The 16,786-nt window shown below is 36.9% G+C and overlaps 1 protein-coding gene across 12 annotated transcripts in view; it reads right to left on the bottom strand.

The window, feature by feature from the left end:
- Window positions 1-16,786, bottom strand: part of Fam13b (family with sequence similarity 13 member B) — a 107,873-nt gene that overhangs the window by 12,657 nt on the left and 78,430 nt on the right. For 10 of the 12 annotated variants that reach the window (XM_074076943.1, XM_074076942.1, XM_074076940.1 and 7 more), the window contains 6 exons: window positions 14,931-15,141; window positions 14,093-14,222; window positions 13,477-13,558; window positions 4,606-4,835; window positions 2,267-2,350; window positions 1,895-1,990 (listed from right to left, as the gene is read on the bottom strand). In XM_074076943.1, the coding sequence (XP_073933044.1) occupies window positions 1,895-1,990; window positions 2,267-2,350; window positions 4,606-4,835; window positions 13,477-13,558; window positions 14,093-14,222; window positions 14,931-15,141 (833 nt within the window). The remainder of the gene's footprint in view (window positions 1-1,894; window positions 1,991-2,266; window positions 2,351-4,605; window positions 4,836-13,476; window positions 13,559-14,092; window positions 14,223-14,930; window positions 15,142-16,786) is intronic. The other 2 variants (XM_074076946.1, XM_074076953.1) reach the window with 1 other exon arrangement.

The raw sequence follows: 16,786 nt of genomic DNA, 5'->3' as shown, positions 1-16,786 counted from the left end.
AAAAGAAGAGAAAAATAGAGAAAAGAGAAGTAAAAGAAGAATTATTAGAGAAAAGAATCAACAAGGCTGATCTCCATCTGAGCACCCAGCACACCCAGCACACCCAGTCCCAACTTTCTGTATGTCTGTCTTCTATCGTTTGTCCTTTCTGCATCTCCAGTGGCCCCCAGTTAGGTCAGGGAGAACAGAGCTTGAGAAAGCTCTCTAGGATACCTCAGAGCCATAGTAAAAAAATCATCTTGACACTGGCACAAAAAACAATGGTACAGAATTAAAGACCCAGAAATAAATAAATCTACACAGTTATAGCCATTAGAATTTGTTTTTTTTTTTTTTGTCAGTATTGGAGTTTGAACTCAGGGCCTTGCACTTAAGAGGCAGGCTCTTTTAACACTTGAAAAGAAAAAGAGCCACCTATTACCCCATGTTTTAGTTTTGTTGTTTTTTTATTTATTTATTTTGGTGGGACTGGAGTTTGAACTCAGAGCCTTGAGCTTGGAAAGCAGGCACTCTACCTCTTGAGCCACACCTCCAGTCAATTTTGCTCTGGTTACTTTGGAGATGGGGTCTCCCCAAGTATTTGCCTAGGCTAGCACCAAACCGAGACACTCTAAATCTCAGCCTTCCAAATGGTTAGGATTACAGGTGTGAGCCACCAGGCACTCAGCTTAGCTATTTAACTTTTGACAAAGGAGCCCAAAATATATACTTACAAAAGACAGCCTCTTCAATAAATGGTGCTGGGAAAACTGGTTATCTACCTGGAAAAGACTAAAGCTAGACCTATATCTCACTGTGTACAAAAATCAATTCAACATGGATCTAAGGTCTTAATGTAAAACCTGAAATGCTGAAACAACTATGGGCAAACTCTTAAAGGCATAGGCAAGCATTTTAAGTAAGACTCAAGTTGCCCAAGAAATTAGGAAGAACTGACAAGTGGAACTGCATCAAATTAGTAAGCTTCTGCACATAAAAGGAAACAATTATCATCATGAAGAGATAACACATAGAATGGGAGAAAATCTTTGTCAGCTATTCATCCTTTATCTAAAGGATTAACATCCAAAATATACAAAGAGCACCAAAAAATAAACATCAAAAGAATAACCAAATGAATTATACAAACAGTTCTCAGAAGTAATAGCATAAATGGCTAAATAAGCACATAAAGAAATGTTCATCATTCTTAGCAATAAAGGAAATGCAAATCAAAACTACACTGAGAATCCATCTCACCCCAGTCAGAATACAATCATCAAGAAAACAAAAAAACAATAAATACTGGCAAGGATGAGGTTGGGAGGGGGAAGTGACCTTTATACACTGTTGGTGGGAATGTAAATTAGTCCAGTCACTATGGAAATCAGTATGGAAGCTCATCAAAAAGCTACAAATAAGCCAGGCACCAGTGGTTCACACCTGTAATCCTAGCTACTTGGGAGGCTGAGATCAAGATTTTGTTTTCCAACCAACCCAGGAAAAAAAATCCATAAGACCCCATCTCTCAACAACAAAAAAAACTGGGTGTGGCGGCACACACCTATCATTCCAGCAAGTAGGCAGTGTAAAATAGGAGGATTACAGTCCAGATGGCTTGGGCAAAAAGTGGAATCCTATCTCCAAAATAATCAGAGCAACAAATTGCTGGAGGTATGGCTCAAGTGATAGAGTTCCTATCTACCAAGCACAAAGCCCTGAGTTCAAACCCCAGCACCTAAAAAAAGCTAATAACAGACCTATGTGAGACCGTACCTGAAAAATAACTGAAGCAAAAGGGGCTGGGAGTATAGGTCAAGTGGTAGAGAACCTCCTGCTTAGCAAGTTCAAGGTCCTGAGCTCAAAACTCTAGTACTGCCTTCTCAAATGAGTAATATTTGGTTGTTTTACTTACAAGGACAGGAGTGATGCTAGCCCTTGTCAGCATCTGTTTTACAAGCCTGTATCTATCATAAAGAGGTTTAACAATGTGCCTTTCTTCCCTGGTCACCTGAAGCCAAAAAAAAAAGTAAGTCACCTAATCATCAGAAATCTACAATGTTCCAAACACTGACTCCCCCGACCCAAAATTTTTAAATGTTAAATGCTTAAATTTTAAAATATTTAATGCTTAAATTTTAAAATGTTTTATATTAAGTAGGTAATCTCCCAATTCAAGGAAACAGTGCTTTATAACACACTTCTGAAGAGTATAGACCACAAAAGTGATTCATGGTCTTTTGTAAGATAGAAAATCAAATTTTTTTTTTAGCAAAAGAGGTATTACCGGCCTTCCATGTTGACTTTCATAGTAAAGAAGACTTTTCTGGAGAGAAGTTTTCTCTTCTACCAGATGATCTTTCGTCATTTTCTAGGATTGGAAAGGAAAAACCATTGACACCATTATTATTCTCCTCATTCCTACAAAGCAATGAGATTGAAAGCACAGACCATTCCCAATGTAGCCCAGGCCAATTCATTCTTTGCTTTATGAATTTGCAGGCAACATTTTTCAGTCTATGTACAATCTGGTCTTCTAATACACAGATAACAACCCCCTCTGCTGGTTTGATTTATATTCTATTTAAATAAATTAGGAATACTGGCTTTGGTATATTACTTAAACTCTTCATATTCAATACTAATCTGTAAAATGGCAATAATTCATTCTACCTCAAAGGACTTGAATGAGGACTAAATACATGTGATGTGATGTACTTGTAACACTGCCTAATTAGCACACAGGAAGCATACATAACTATGCTTACTACTATACTTAATGTTGCACATAGTCTTTTGTTAGTATCAAGACTACTGGATATAATCTGGGTGTGGTAGCACACACTTGTAATCCCAGCACTCAGGAGGCAGAGGCAAGAGGAATAAGCATTTGATGCCAGCCTGGGCTACATGGCAAGATCCTGTCTCAAAACCCACGGGCTAGTCATGTAGCTCAGTGGCAGAGCATTTGCCTAACGTGTACAAGGCCTGGGTTCAATCACCAGCACTGAAAGAAAAAAAAAAAGACAAAAACTAGTAGATGGAGACACACACATCCCAGATATATGCACAGGTTTTTAAGGTCCAATGTTTCCTAAGCTATTATGGAAACCTTATAGCAGTACAGTGGAAAAATGCAAGAAAAAAAAGTCAAAAATGTCAATTTGTAACCTTAGACATCAGCTCATGACCTAAATTTCCATTCATCTGGGTTGGCATATTATTTACACTGAAATACAAGTATCCTATCTTTAAGTTTTCTAAACAGTAGAGTAAGCAGAATTCCCCAAATTTATTTGTCCACAGAACCTTTCCTTTTGTTCCTTAGGCTCACCTATTGCCATCATAATGAACCAATGTCCCAGAACCCTTCAACTAGTCCAAATAAACCCTATTTATTTCCAGGCTAATACTGCCCTATCTCTCACCAGAGTGAAATCAGAGATTAAAAAAAAAAAAAAAAAAAACAAACATATTCACTGGACAGGATCTTCCTATAGCAGGTAACACTTTTTTTTTGGTGGGACTGGGGTTTGAACTCAGGGCTTTGCACTTGCAAAACAGGCAGTCTACCAGTTGAGCCACACCTCCAATCCTTTTTGCTCTGGTTATTTTGGAGATGGTGGCCTCAGGAACTATTTGCCTGGGCTGGCCTTGAACAGCACTCCTCCCGATCTCAATCTTCCAAGTAGCTAGGAGATTACAGGCATGAACCACTGGTGCCTGGCAATAGGTATTACGTTAGATTAATGCAGTAAAAGATAGCTAAGTGTAGACTTTATAAACTCTAAATACTGTGATTTCAATCTCAAGCTTGAACCTTAAATCTACAATAATGAATTTGAGTACAGCTAATCCAATGAAATCACTTATAAGAGAAAGGAGGTTTTCTAACAGGAAAAAAGAAAAATAATAGTTGGGAGAGGGAAAGAATGACTAAGTCAGCTCTGTTCAAGGGAAACCAAGACTTCAATATTTAGATCACGACAGAGGTATACTCTCTTGTCAAGATAAAAATATGGCAGGAGTCACCATTACCTATACAAAAGTTGACCTGAAATGATCCTCTCAGCTCTCCCAGCATATTTCGTGGTACATGATGTGGGTTGCTGAGTGCTTTCACTGGAAAGCATATGCTTTACTAAGCAAGAGTAATTGTTCTTCAAAAATTTAATTCACTTAATCCTCATAAGCAATCATATCAACTTAATATTTTTTTAATGGATGCAATCATATTTATATATATCACAGAGTTGTTGAAGGGACCAAGTGGCAGAACGCATATAATGCAACCTGTCGATGTCTGGCATAAGGTGAGAGTTCAATATGTGCAGGAACCAGATTCAAACTCAGCTCTGTTTCATCCTCATTATACACTTACCTTGTCAATGACCTCTAACAGAAATGAATCAATCAGTAATCTAGTTTTTTTTTAAGTTTTACTATTGTGATTCAACTCCTGGAAAGATTTAGCACTTACATACTGATGAAAGCAAGTTTTTGAATCTGCAAACCTCACACTACCTAGACATCTAGACATCTCTAACCTGCTGTGGTAATTATTTTGTTTCAGGGATTCTACAGACTAGCCTGGTCAAAAAAAAAAAAATCACAATTCAACATTACCTTGATATCTTCTGGAAGACACCTTTCAACACGTTTTTCCTTCAGTCTTTTCAGAATCATTTCGAGGGTTGCTTCCTTAGATGGTTTTTTCTCCTTCTGAATGATTCTGGGTTCACCTTCATTCTCTTCATCTTCATGGTCAAGAGAAGAGCCAAAACTTTTTGGAAGAGTGTTACTACGTGGACGTGTCTGAGGTACAAATTCTCCATCAGAGCTTTTATGTTTTGCATCTACATTTCAGAAATAAGAGAACAGATTAATAATAATTCATAGTACTCAGGCTCAGATATTTGAAAGAAGCTATTGATTCTTTCAATCAATATCCTACAAATATAAAGTGAGATACAGGAATAAACAAAACAGACATTTGTCCCTGTGTTTTCATGGAGCACATATTCAGGGAAGGAAAAACAGTATCAAACAACTGGATTAATAAATAATTTTAAAGAATGCTAAGTGCTATAAAGAAGATGTAATAGGATGGTGTCACAGTGCTAAAAGGAGTATATTCAACTACACTAAATGGGATTGACAAGGAGGCCTTTACAAATGCTGTCATTCTTTTTGAATATGGAATGACAAGGAGTTGAACTAACATAGATTATTTGGAGAAAAACATTTGTCCCCAACTGAGGGACAAATAGCCTATGCAAAGCCCCTAAAGTTTTCATGTTTGAAGAACAGAAACCAAGACATGAAAAGTGACAAAATTTGCTAAAGGCAGAGTGTGCAAGGCCTTAAAAGCCACAGTACAGAGTTTGGACCTAAAATAATTCTAAGAGGGAAGGCTTGAACAAAACAGTAATGTTATTTTTTTTATGACAATCCTGGCTGCTTTGCAGAAGATGGACTATAGGACAGGTTAGAGTGGAAGAAATTAGGAGGCTAATGCTAGTAAACTTCATGTTAACAATCAATGGTTGGAAACTGGCATTTAAACAAAGAAATGCTTAACAGAACTGTTGGAGAAAATAAAGTAATCTTGTAAAGGGGAGTTAAGAGAAATAAACTTAACCACAGGACTGCAAACTCCATAACAGTAGGGACAGTGTCTGAGTACTTGAAACTTAAGAGATACTAAAACTTTTACTTGTAAATTCAAATGAAAAACCAAAGCAATGATCAAAATTGTAAACCCACAGTTGATTTTTTTTTTTTTTCCTTTTTGAGCAGTATTAGGGTTTGAACTCAGGGCTTCATGCTTGCCAGGCAGTATCTACCTACCACTTGAGCCATGCCTCCAGCTCCACCATACTTGATTTTTAAAGTGACTGTAATTATTAAAAAGTATATTCACACTGGGCACCAGTGGCTCACGCCAACAGTCTAAGCTACTTAGGAGGCAGAGATCAGGAGGGTCATGGTTAGAAGTCAGCCTGGGCAAATAGTTTGCTGAACTCTAGCTCAAAAAAACCCATCACAAAAAAGGACTGGCGGAGTGGCTCAAGTTGAAAAAGCACCTACTTAGCAAGTGTGAGGCCCTGAGTTCAAACCCCAGTAACACACACACACACACACACACACACACACACACACACACACACACAAAGCATATTAACAAGCCAGACACAGTGGTATATGCTTGTAATCCCAGTCCTTGGGAGGGTCAGGCAAGAGGATCACAAGTTCTAGGCCAGCCTGAGTTACATACCGTTTCAAAAAAAAAAAAAAAAATAGTAACAATAATTAAGGAATAAAAATGCATAGTCACAAAAATACCTTAACAACTGCTACCCTGGGCTAATACCCAGAAAAGCAAGACATAGTTTATAATTCAAGAAGACTTGTGGGGCTGGTGTGAAGTAGCTCAAGAGGTAAGAGCACCTGCCTAGCAAGCATGAGCCCAAGTTCAAACCCTAGTACTGTAAAAAAAAAAAAAAAAAGGCGACTTATGATTTAGCAATAGTCTTTATGGTATCAACAATTCACTATGTCTCTGTGTGTGAGTGTGTGTATTTTTAATCTTTTGAGGCACTGGGGACCAAACGCAAGGCTTCACTCTACCACTGAGCTACACATCCCTACCTCCCTAACTAGATATTCTTACTCTTTGAAAAATCTTAATGAAATACATACCAAAACCCAAAACATCTTACTATATAAAGTATATTTTAGACAAACTTTAAATCCACATATGAATCTATAATCTAGGACATCTTTCAAAAGAATGATACTAATAAATACAGAAGAAAGACATTTGAAAGAACATAAAACAGTAGATTTCTCATCTCATGATATACAATGTTGACCTTAACTAATTAAAGAGCAAAAGGAAACTTCTATTTTTGTCAGAAAATCATAATACTCAAAACTATCAAAAAAACCATTATTTTTACAAAAATAATAAAAAACATTTAAAAATGCAAATAATAGACTAGCTGGTAGTCTGTATTTTATCTGGCACAGACTGCAGAGGCTCCTGTATACTACAAGTGGGAGCTTTCTTCAAATCTATAGCTGCTTAGAATAGTACTTGTTGGTGGAGATTCCAAGTTGGCGGCTAGAGGGAGGAAGCAGAAAGCGTGCCTCCTATAGTGAAATCTTGGAGAGACACTGGAGACACACCTTGCAGGCAAAACCACCAAGAAGAGGCAAAACTTTGACCCCTCCACACCTCCAGCCGGCGCAGAGCATCTCCACTTCACGTTAAATGGAGAAAAAAGGAGGGCCCCCGGGCTGCCAAGTCGCCCCTGCCCAGAAGGCTTGGGAAGATGTGGACAAGTTTTGTTCTACTTTATTCGTCCCCTTTGATGAGACAACTACAGAACAACACCTGAGGTACCATCTCCAGGATTGGAGACTGAGACGGACACCAAAATTATTACGACTGAAACTCTGAAACTTCATTGCATTTGAACATGGAGGTCTTTTTTTTTCTATTTTTCATTTTCTTTTCTTTTATATATATAGATATATATATATATCTATATATATTTCATTTACTTATTTTTTATTTTTATTCTCATCTTTATTCTTTTTATTTTATATTTTCAATCCTCTCTGTCTCTCTAATGCCTGTTCAGCTTACTGTCAATTAGTACACAAACACTCCCCGTTTATACCGTTGAAATTTTTTTGTTTGATTCCTTGTTTTGTTTTTTCCTACTTGTCTGTTTTTCCCTTTTCTTTAACTTCTTGCTTTCAATCTCCTCTCACCCTTCCATTCTAAATATTACCATTGTTATTATTACAACCTAGAAAATACTTAATTGCACACAGTACAGGGACAGTAACAACACCAAGGACAATGACGGGAAGACAGAAAAAACAGGGAAACCAGTTTCCCCACAGCAAAAAATTAGTACAGGAATCAGAGGGGAATGAAGAAAACAGATACTCAGATCCAGACTCCAACAAAATGAAGATAAACTATGCCAAAGAACCCAATGAAGCCCACAAGAATAATTTAAAAGACATACTACAGGTACTCAATGAGAATTTTATAGAGATAATACTGGATAGGGTCAACCCAAATGTATAGGAGACACTCAAGAAATTCCAAGACAATAAAAATAGAGAATTAGAAAAAGCAAAAGAAGAAATAAAGGAAACCACAGAAGCACTGTATAAACACCAAAGTGAATCAGAGAACACGATGAATAAACAGATAAATGAACTCAGGTCAAAAATAGACAACATTAAAGAGGAGACCACCCAGGATATGGAAAACCTCAGAAAAAAGAACGAAACAGAACTGCAAAACAAAACGGAAAGCCAATACAGCAGAATAGAACAAAGAGAAGACAGAATCTCAGAACTTGAAGATGAAATGGTAATTAAAGGAAAAACCGAAGAACTATTAATTAAACAACTCAAGACCTGTTAAAAGAAAATGCAAGAACTCACTGACTCCATCAAAACACCAAACTTGAGAATCATGGGCATCGAAGAAGGAGAAGACATGCAAGCAAAGGGAATGTGTAATATATTCAACAAAATAATAACAGAAAAATTTCCAAATCTAGAGAAAGCTATTCCCATGCAGATGCAAGAGGCCTCCAGGACACCAAACAGACCAGATCAAAATAGAACTACCCCACGACATAGCATCATTAAAACAACAAGTTCAGAAACTAGGAAAAGAATATTGAAGGCTGTAAGAGAGAAACAACAAATAACATACAAAGGTAAACCCATCAAAATCACAGCAGACTTCTCAACAGAAACATTAAAAGCAAGAAGAGTGTGGGGTGAGATCTTCCGGGCACTGAATGAAATTAACTTCAACCCCAGGATACTCTACCCAGCAAAACTATCATTCAAAATAGATGGAGCAATAAAAGTCTTCCATGATAAGCAGAAACTAAAACGATATGTGAACAAAAAGCCACCACTACAGAAGATTCTTCAAGGGATTCTGCACACAAAAAGTGAAACCCAACTTAACCATGAAAAGACAGGCAGCACCAAACCACAGGAAAAGAAAAAAGCAAGAAAGTAGAGAGTAACATCAACTTAGGTACACACAATCACACCTTCAAACAACTAAGACAACTAAATGACAGGAATCACCACATACCTATCAGTACTAAAACTTAATGTTAATGGACTTAATTCACCCATCAAAAGGCACCGCTTGACAAAATGGATTAAAAAAGAAGATCCAACAATTTGTTGCTTACAGGAGACCCATCTCAATGACAGAAATAAGCACAGGCTTAGGATGAAAGGGTGGAAGAAGATTTACCAAGCCAATGGCCCCCGAAAACAGGCAGGAGTAGCAATACTTATCTCTGACAAAGTAGACTTCAAACCTACATTGATCAAACAAGATAAAGAAGGACATTCCATACTAATAAAAGGGGAAATAGACCAAAAGGAAATAATAATCATCAGCCTGTATGCACCCAATGTCAACGCACCCAATTTCATCAAACATACCCTGAAAGACCTAAAAGCATATATTAACGCCAACACAGTGGTTGTGGGAGACTTTAACACCCCATTATCATCAATAGCTAGGTCATCCGAACAAAAAATCAATAAAGAAATCCAAGATCTAAAATATACAATAGATCAAATGGATCTACTTGATGTCTACAGAACATTTCATCCAACTTCTACACAATATACATTCTTCTCAGCAGCCCATGGAACCTTCTCCAAAATAGATCATATCCTAGGGCACAAAGCAAGTCTCAGCAAATATAAGAAAATAGAAATTATACAGTGTATACTATCTGATCACAATGCAGTAAAAGTAGAACCGAACAACAAAAGTAAAGACAAAAAACATGCAAACAGCTGGAAACTAAATAACTCATTACTTAATGAAGAATGGATCATTGATGAAATAAAAGAGGAAATTAAATAGTTCCTTGAAGTCAATGAAAATGAAAACAGAACCTACCGGTACCTATGGGACACAGCAAAGGCAGTCCTGAGAGGAAAGTTTATAGCCATGAGTGCATATATTAAAAAGACTGAAAGATCCCAAATCAATGACCTAATGATACATCTCAAACTCCTAGAAAAACAAGAACAAGCAAATCCCAAAACAAATAAAAGGAGAGAAATAATAAAAACAAGAGCTGAAATCAACAAAATAGAAACCAAAAAGACCATACAAAGAATTAATGAAACAAAAAGTTGGTTCTTTGAAAAAATAAACAAGATCAACAAACCCCTGGACAACATGACTAAAATGAGGAGAGAAAAAAACCCAAATTAGTAGAATCAGGAATGCAAAAGGGGAGATAACAACAAACACCATGGAAGTTCAGAGACTACTTTGAGAACCTATATTCAAATAAATTTGAAAATCTTAAAGAAATGGAGAGATTTCTAGATACTTATGATCATCCAAAACTGAACCAAGAGGACATTAATCACATGAATAGATCTAGAACACAAAATGAAATTGAAGCAGCAATCAAGAGTCTCCCAAAAAAGAAAAGTCCAGGACCTGATGGATTCTCTGATGAATTCTATCAGACCTTTAAAGAAGAACTGATACCAACCCTCCTTAAACTGTTCCACGAAATAGAAAGGGAAGGAAAACTGCCTTAACACATTTTATGAAGCCAGTATTACACTTATCCTAAAACCAGGCAAAGACACCTCCAAAAAGGAGAACTATAGGCCAATCTCCTTAATGAACATTGATGCAAAAATCCTCAACAAAATAATGGCAAACCGAATTCAGCAACACATCAAAAAGATCATTCACCACAACCAAGTAGACTTCATCCCACGAATGCAGAGGTGGTTCAACATACGAAAATCAATAAATGTAATAAACCACATTAACAGAAGCAAAGACGTTTGAAAACCACTTGATCATCTCAATAGATGCAGAAAAAGCCTTTGATAAGATCCAACACCATTTCATGATAAAAGCTCTAAGAAAACTAGGAATAGAAGGAAAGTACCTCAACATTATAAAAGCTATATATGACAAACATACAGCCAGCATTATACTTAACAGAGAAAAACTGAAACCATTCTCTCTAAAATCAGGAACCAGACAAGGATGCCCACTATCTCCACTCCTATTCAACATAGTACTGGAATTCCTAGCCAGAGCAATTAGGCAAGAAGAAGGAATAAAAGGAATACAAATAGCTAAAGAAACTGTCAAAATATCCCTATTTGCAGACGACATGATCCTATACCTTAAAGACCCAAAAAACTCTACTCAGAAGCTTCTAGACATCATCAATAGCTACAGCAAGGTAGCAGGATATAAAATCAACATAGAAAAATAATTAGCATTTCTATATACTAACAATGAGCAAACTGAAAAAGAGTGTATGAAAACAATTCCACTTACAATAGCCTCAAAAAAAATCAAATACCTAGGTGTAAACCTAACAAAAGATGTGAATGACCTCTACAAGGAAAACTATAAACTTCTGAAGAAAGAGATTGAGGAAGACTATAGAAAGTGGAGAGATCTCCCATGCTCATGGATTGGTAGATTCAACATAGTAAAAATATCTATACTCCCAAAATAATATACATATTTAATGCAATTCCCATCAAAATTCCAATGACATTCATTAAAGAGATTGAAAAATCTACTGTGAAATTTATATGGAAACACAAGAGGCCACGAATAGCCAAGGCAATACTCAGTCAAAAGAACAATGCTGGAGGTATCACGATACCTGACTTCAAACTATATTACAAAGCAATAACGATAAAAACAGCATGGTACTGGCAAAAAAACAGACATGAAGACCAGTGGAACAGAATAGAGGACCCAGATATGAAGCCACACAACTATAACCAACTTGTCTTTGACAAAGGAGCTAAAAATATACGATGGAGAAATAGCAGCCTCTTCCACAAAAACTGCTGGGAAAACTGGTAAACAGTCTGCAAAAAACTGAAACTAGATCCATGTATATCACCCTATACTAATATTAACTCAAAATGGATCAAGGATCTTAATATCAGACCACAAACTCTAAAGGTGATACAGTAAAGAGTAGGAAATACTCTGGAGTTAGTAGGTATGGGTAAGAACTTTCTCAACGAAATCCCAGCAGCACAGCAACTAAGAGATAGCATAGATAAATGGGACCTCATAAAACTAAAAAGCTTCTGTTCATGAAAAGAAATGATCTCTAAACTAAAGAGACCACCCTCAGAGTGGGAGAAAATATTTGCCAACTATACATCAGACAAAGGACTGATAACCAGAATATACAGGGAACTTAAAAAACTAAATTCTCCCAAAACTAATGAACCAGTAAAGAAATGGGCAAGTGAACTAAACAGAACTTTCTCAAAAGAAGAAATTCGCATGGCCAAAAAACACATGAAAAAATGCTCACCATCTCTAGCAATAAAGGAAATGCAAATTAAAACCACGCTAAGATTCCACCTCACCCCTGTTAGAATAGCCATCATCAGCAACACCACTAACAACAGGTGTTGGCGAGGATGCGGGGGAAAAGGAACCATCTGACACTGCTGGTGGGAATGTAAACTAGTACAACCACTCTGGAAAAAAATTTGGAGGCTACTTAAAAAGCTAAACATTGATCTACCATTTGATCCAGCAATACCACTTTTGGGGATATACCCAAAAGACTGTGACACAGGTTACTCCAGAGGCACCTGCACACCCATGTTTATTGCGGCACTATTCACAATAGCCAAGTTATGGAAACAGCCAAGATGCCCCACCACTGACGAATGGATTAAGAAAATGTGGTATCTATACACAATGGAATTTTATGCAGCCATGAAGAAGAACGAAATGTTATCATTCGCTGGTAAATGGATGGAATTGGAGAACATCATTCTGAGTGAGGTTGGCCTGGCCCAAAAGACCAAAAATCGTATGTTCTCCCTCATATGTGGACATTAGATCAAGGGCAAACACAACAAAGGGATTGGACTATGAGCACATGATAAAAGCGAGAGCACACAAGGGAGGGGAGAGGATAGGTAAGACACCTAAAAAATTAGCTAGCATTTGTTGCCCTTAACACAGAGAAACTAAAACAGATACCTTAAAAGCAACTGAGGCTAATAGGAAAAGGGGACCAGGAACTAGAGAAAAGGTTAGAGCAAAAAGAATTAACCTAGAAGGTAACACACACGCACAGGAAATTAATGTGAGTCAACAACCTGTACAGCTATCCTTATCTCAACCAGCAAAAACCCTTGGTCCTTCCTATTACTGCTTATACTCTCTCTTCAACAAAATTAGAGATAAGGGCAAAATAGTTTCTGCTGGATATTGACGGGGTGGGGGGGAAGGGAGGGGGCAGAGGGGGTGGTAAGGGAGGGGCTGGGGGTAGGGGGGAGAAATGACCCAAGCCTTGTATGCACATATGAATAATAAAATAATAAAAAAAAAATCAAAAATACATAAATAAAAATGCAAATAATATTACAAAATAGCACATCTTATACCTTTAATTTGCTTCCGCAGTTTGGTAAGCTCTGTCATCCATTTTAATACCTTTGGGTTGGCTGCAATATCACTGTAGGAGGGCTGAAAAATTATGAAGCAGAATCACTGACACTTTTGTGGTAATGTCCAAATAGTATCTTATGGTTACCATAGCACAGACTTCATTTATTCCTGATTTCTCTTCATCAGAAATGGCATAAAATTAAATAAATCTCTCCCAGAGCAGCTTTTGAACCGGAAGAAGCCACATTTGAGCATGGGTCTTCTGTCTCCAAATATAGGACTCATTCCACTTCACATGTTCTAATTATCAAAACACACACTCTTTCTTTCCCTCCCTTTATTTCTTCCCTTTTCTCTTGGTATTTTTTTATTTTGACAGAGCAGGAATAAAAGTTAATATGATTTGCCAAAGTAAGCAGTTTGTTTTAAAAATTCAAAAATCTATTTTGCTAATGGAGCTATAAAGAGGCAAGGATTTGCAAGAATACTTGCCTAAAAATCAAGAGGCTAAGGTTTATGTATCAGGAAAGAGCTAGACAAATGCTCTCCAAAGACCCTCCTCCCAGTTCTAATATTAGATCTAGTTTACTCTAGGCAATGATACAAACTTACCTTGCTGTTTCTTTCCCTTTCAAACTGGTCCTCAAATTGTCTGATTTTTTTCTGAAGTTTCTTGACCAACTGATAAGGAGTTCTGTCTTCTCTTTTTTCATCTTTTGAACTAAAAGATGATCTTCGAATCCTGAATTAAAATGACAGGCCAGAATTATCAAGTATCAGCATTATATCATTTATTGCCTTGATGTATTACCATTACTAGTAAATAGATCTTACAAGTGAAATTACGTCCCTATCACTAAAAAACAGCAATTAAGAACACTATAGTGTTGTAGACCACAAAACTATCTAACACAAGTGTTGATGAACAGAGTTTGGAATATTTAAAACTTACTTCAACTGAAGGTGTAGCTCAAGTGATAGAACACCTGGTTTGCAAGCATGAAACTCTGAGTTCAAATCTCAGTACCACCCATCCCACCTCCCCGCCACCCCCGCCAAAAAAAAACTTGTTTGGACAAAGGCAATAGACAAAGATATCAAGCAGCTTGGAGTTCTTTTAAATGTTCAAATTGCAAAGAAAAGTTTTTGACATTCAGAATTAATTTTAACAAAAACATTAAGAACTAGCCAGCTGTACTTATGCTTTCCTTTCAGAGTTCTGTTATTTCAGTATTGAATGAATAAATAAGGAAATGTCTACTTTACAGCAAATCTCAAACACTGCCTATATCTCAATGAACTCAAAATTTGTTGCAAGGGGAAAAATTTTACAAAAACATGCTTCAGGAAATAGGGAAGAAGACTTTGAACAATAGGCCTAGAATAAATCTTTCTGAGGACCTGGGTATATACTAGGAATTGACTCTTGTAAGTACATAAAATCATATACCTAGCAAAAGAAAGCGCTTTAGAGGAGGAATCCAGTGATTCTGGATCATGTAGAAAACGCTGGCTTTGCCCAAAATCTAAACTGCGATGTGACAATACTGGAAGGCAGTCTTCTCCCAGAGGATGATGATTCATTCTTCCAGCTTGTGGAGACAGCTGAGCTTCTCCAGATTCAGAGTCCTCCTGCCAAGACTTAAAAGCAGGAAATGGCTCTGTAAAACAAACACATACAATACTATGATTCTACACAGGAAAAAAAAAAAGGTACAAAATATCAGCTATATATTCTTTATAATAACTTTATTATGTAGTAATTCATATATTTATTACATTTTAAAAATCAAAAGATATTCTGATCTTTGTAATGTCTATTGTACTTTTAAATTATCCCTTCACTTTTTAGCTCAGAGTTCTAGTTTGATATAAGAAGCTTAACACCTTAAGTTTCTGAACCTAGTGGCAAAGCAAGAAAGGACACTGTCAGGTTCTTTAAATTTTAATTCTGAAGATGTTATTTAATAATCCTAATTTAGTATTATAAAGAAGTATTTTTCAAGTAAAGTCTACTTAGAAACAGCACACTCTACAGGTATATGTATCATCCTTCACTATTAGGTGGTTGTATTAAAATGCAGAAGCGCCTTCACATGCGACACAGAACACTCTGAGAGCACACTCTGTTCTACCATCTCCTAAGGAGGAGGTAACTTACCTGTCAGCAACTGGCCTCTAGCATTAAACTATGGAGTTATTTTCTATTATGGGATTCCTATATACAACGTATTTTTTAATAATTGAATACCCATAACAGTACTAGTGAGAGAAAACGTAGCTGGGCACCCGTGGTTTATACCTATAATCCTAGCTACTTGGGAGGCTGAGGAGGATCCTGGTTCAAGGCCAAGACCCCATCTCCAAAATAGCAGAGCACAAGATAGGAAATCTAACTCAAGTGGTACAGCGCCTGCTTTGTGAGTACCTGCTTTGCAAACATGAAGGCCTGAATTCAAACCCCAGTACTATGAGAGAAGGAGGGCAGGAAAGGGGGAAGGAGAGAGAGAGAGAGAGAGAGAAGTTAATAGTTTTGTTTTGGGTTTTTTGGGGGTTTTTTTGGTGGTACTGGGGTATGAACTCAGGGTCTCATGCTTGCTAGGAGAAAATACTACCACTTGAATCACACCCCCATTTTTGCTCTGGTTGCTTAGACAGCTTAGATGGTGATCCTCCTATTTATGCTTCCCATGTTGCTGAGAAGACAGGCACATACCATCATGCCCAGCTTTTACTGGTTGAGATGGGGGTCTCATCAACTGAGTTCCTAGGCTGGCCTCAAACTGTGATCTTCCCAATCTTCACCTCCTGAGTATCTAGGATTACAGGCATGAGCTACTGTGCCTATCAGTCCTTCTCAAGCATATTTATTTTATTGGAGTTATCCTGTATGATCTAAAATGAAACCATGTTAATATAACTGACGTATCTACACATACAAGGTTTGATTACAGAGTATATATAAGCCATAGACATCATTCACAAATACAGCCCAAATACAAAATTAACTTTAACCATCAGTGACTATGGGGGGAGGGGATTTTCCCATTTATACATTAGCTTAATTTATAACTAAAATTTAAAACACTGATACTGAGTTTACTAACAATAGCAAAAAAGGAATGGAAAGATGGCTTTACAGTGTCAAAATGCAAAAGTGATGCTTCTTTTTCTTCATACAATAGTTTAATTATTGCTTTAATAATGTAGTTTAATTCTACATGTTAGCTATTTAAAGCATCATCCTTTTTTAGGGTTCTTAGAACACAATTTAGTTGGTTTTTGAAGCCCAAATCAATCTGGTAA

Source organism: Castor canadensis, chromosome 6, assembly GCF_047511655.1.
Source record: "Castor canadensis chromosome 6, mCasCan1.hap1v2, whole genome shotgun sequence".
Lineage (NCBI taxonomy): Eukaryota > Metazoa > Chordata > Mammalia > Rodentia > Castoridae > Castor > Castor canadensis.
Note: the sequence above shows the minus strand (reverse complement) of the source record. Positions and strands in the feature narration are given on the sequence as shown.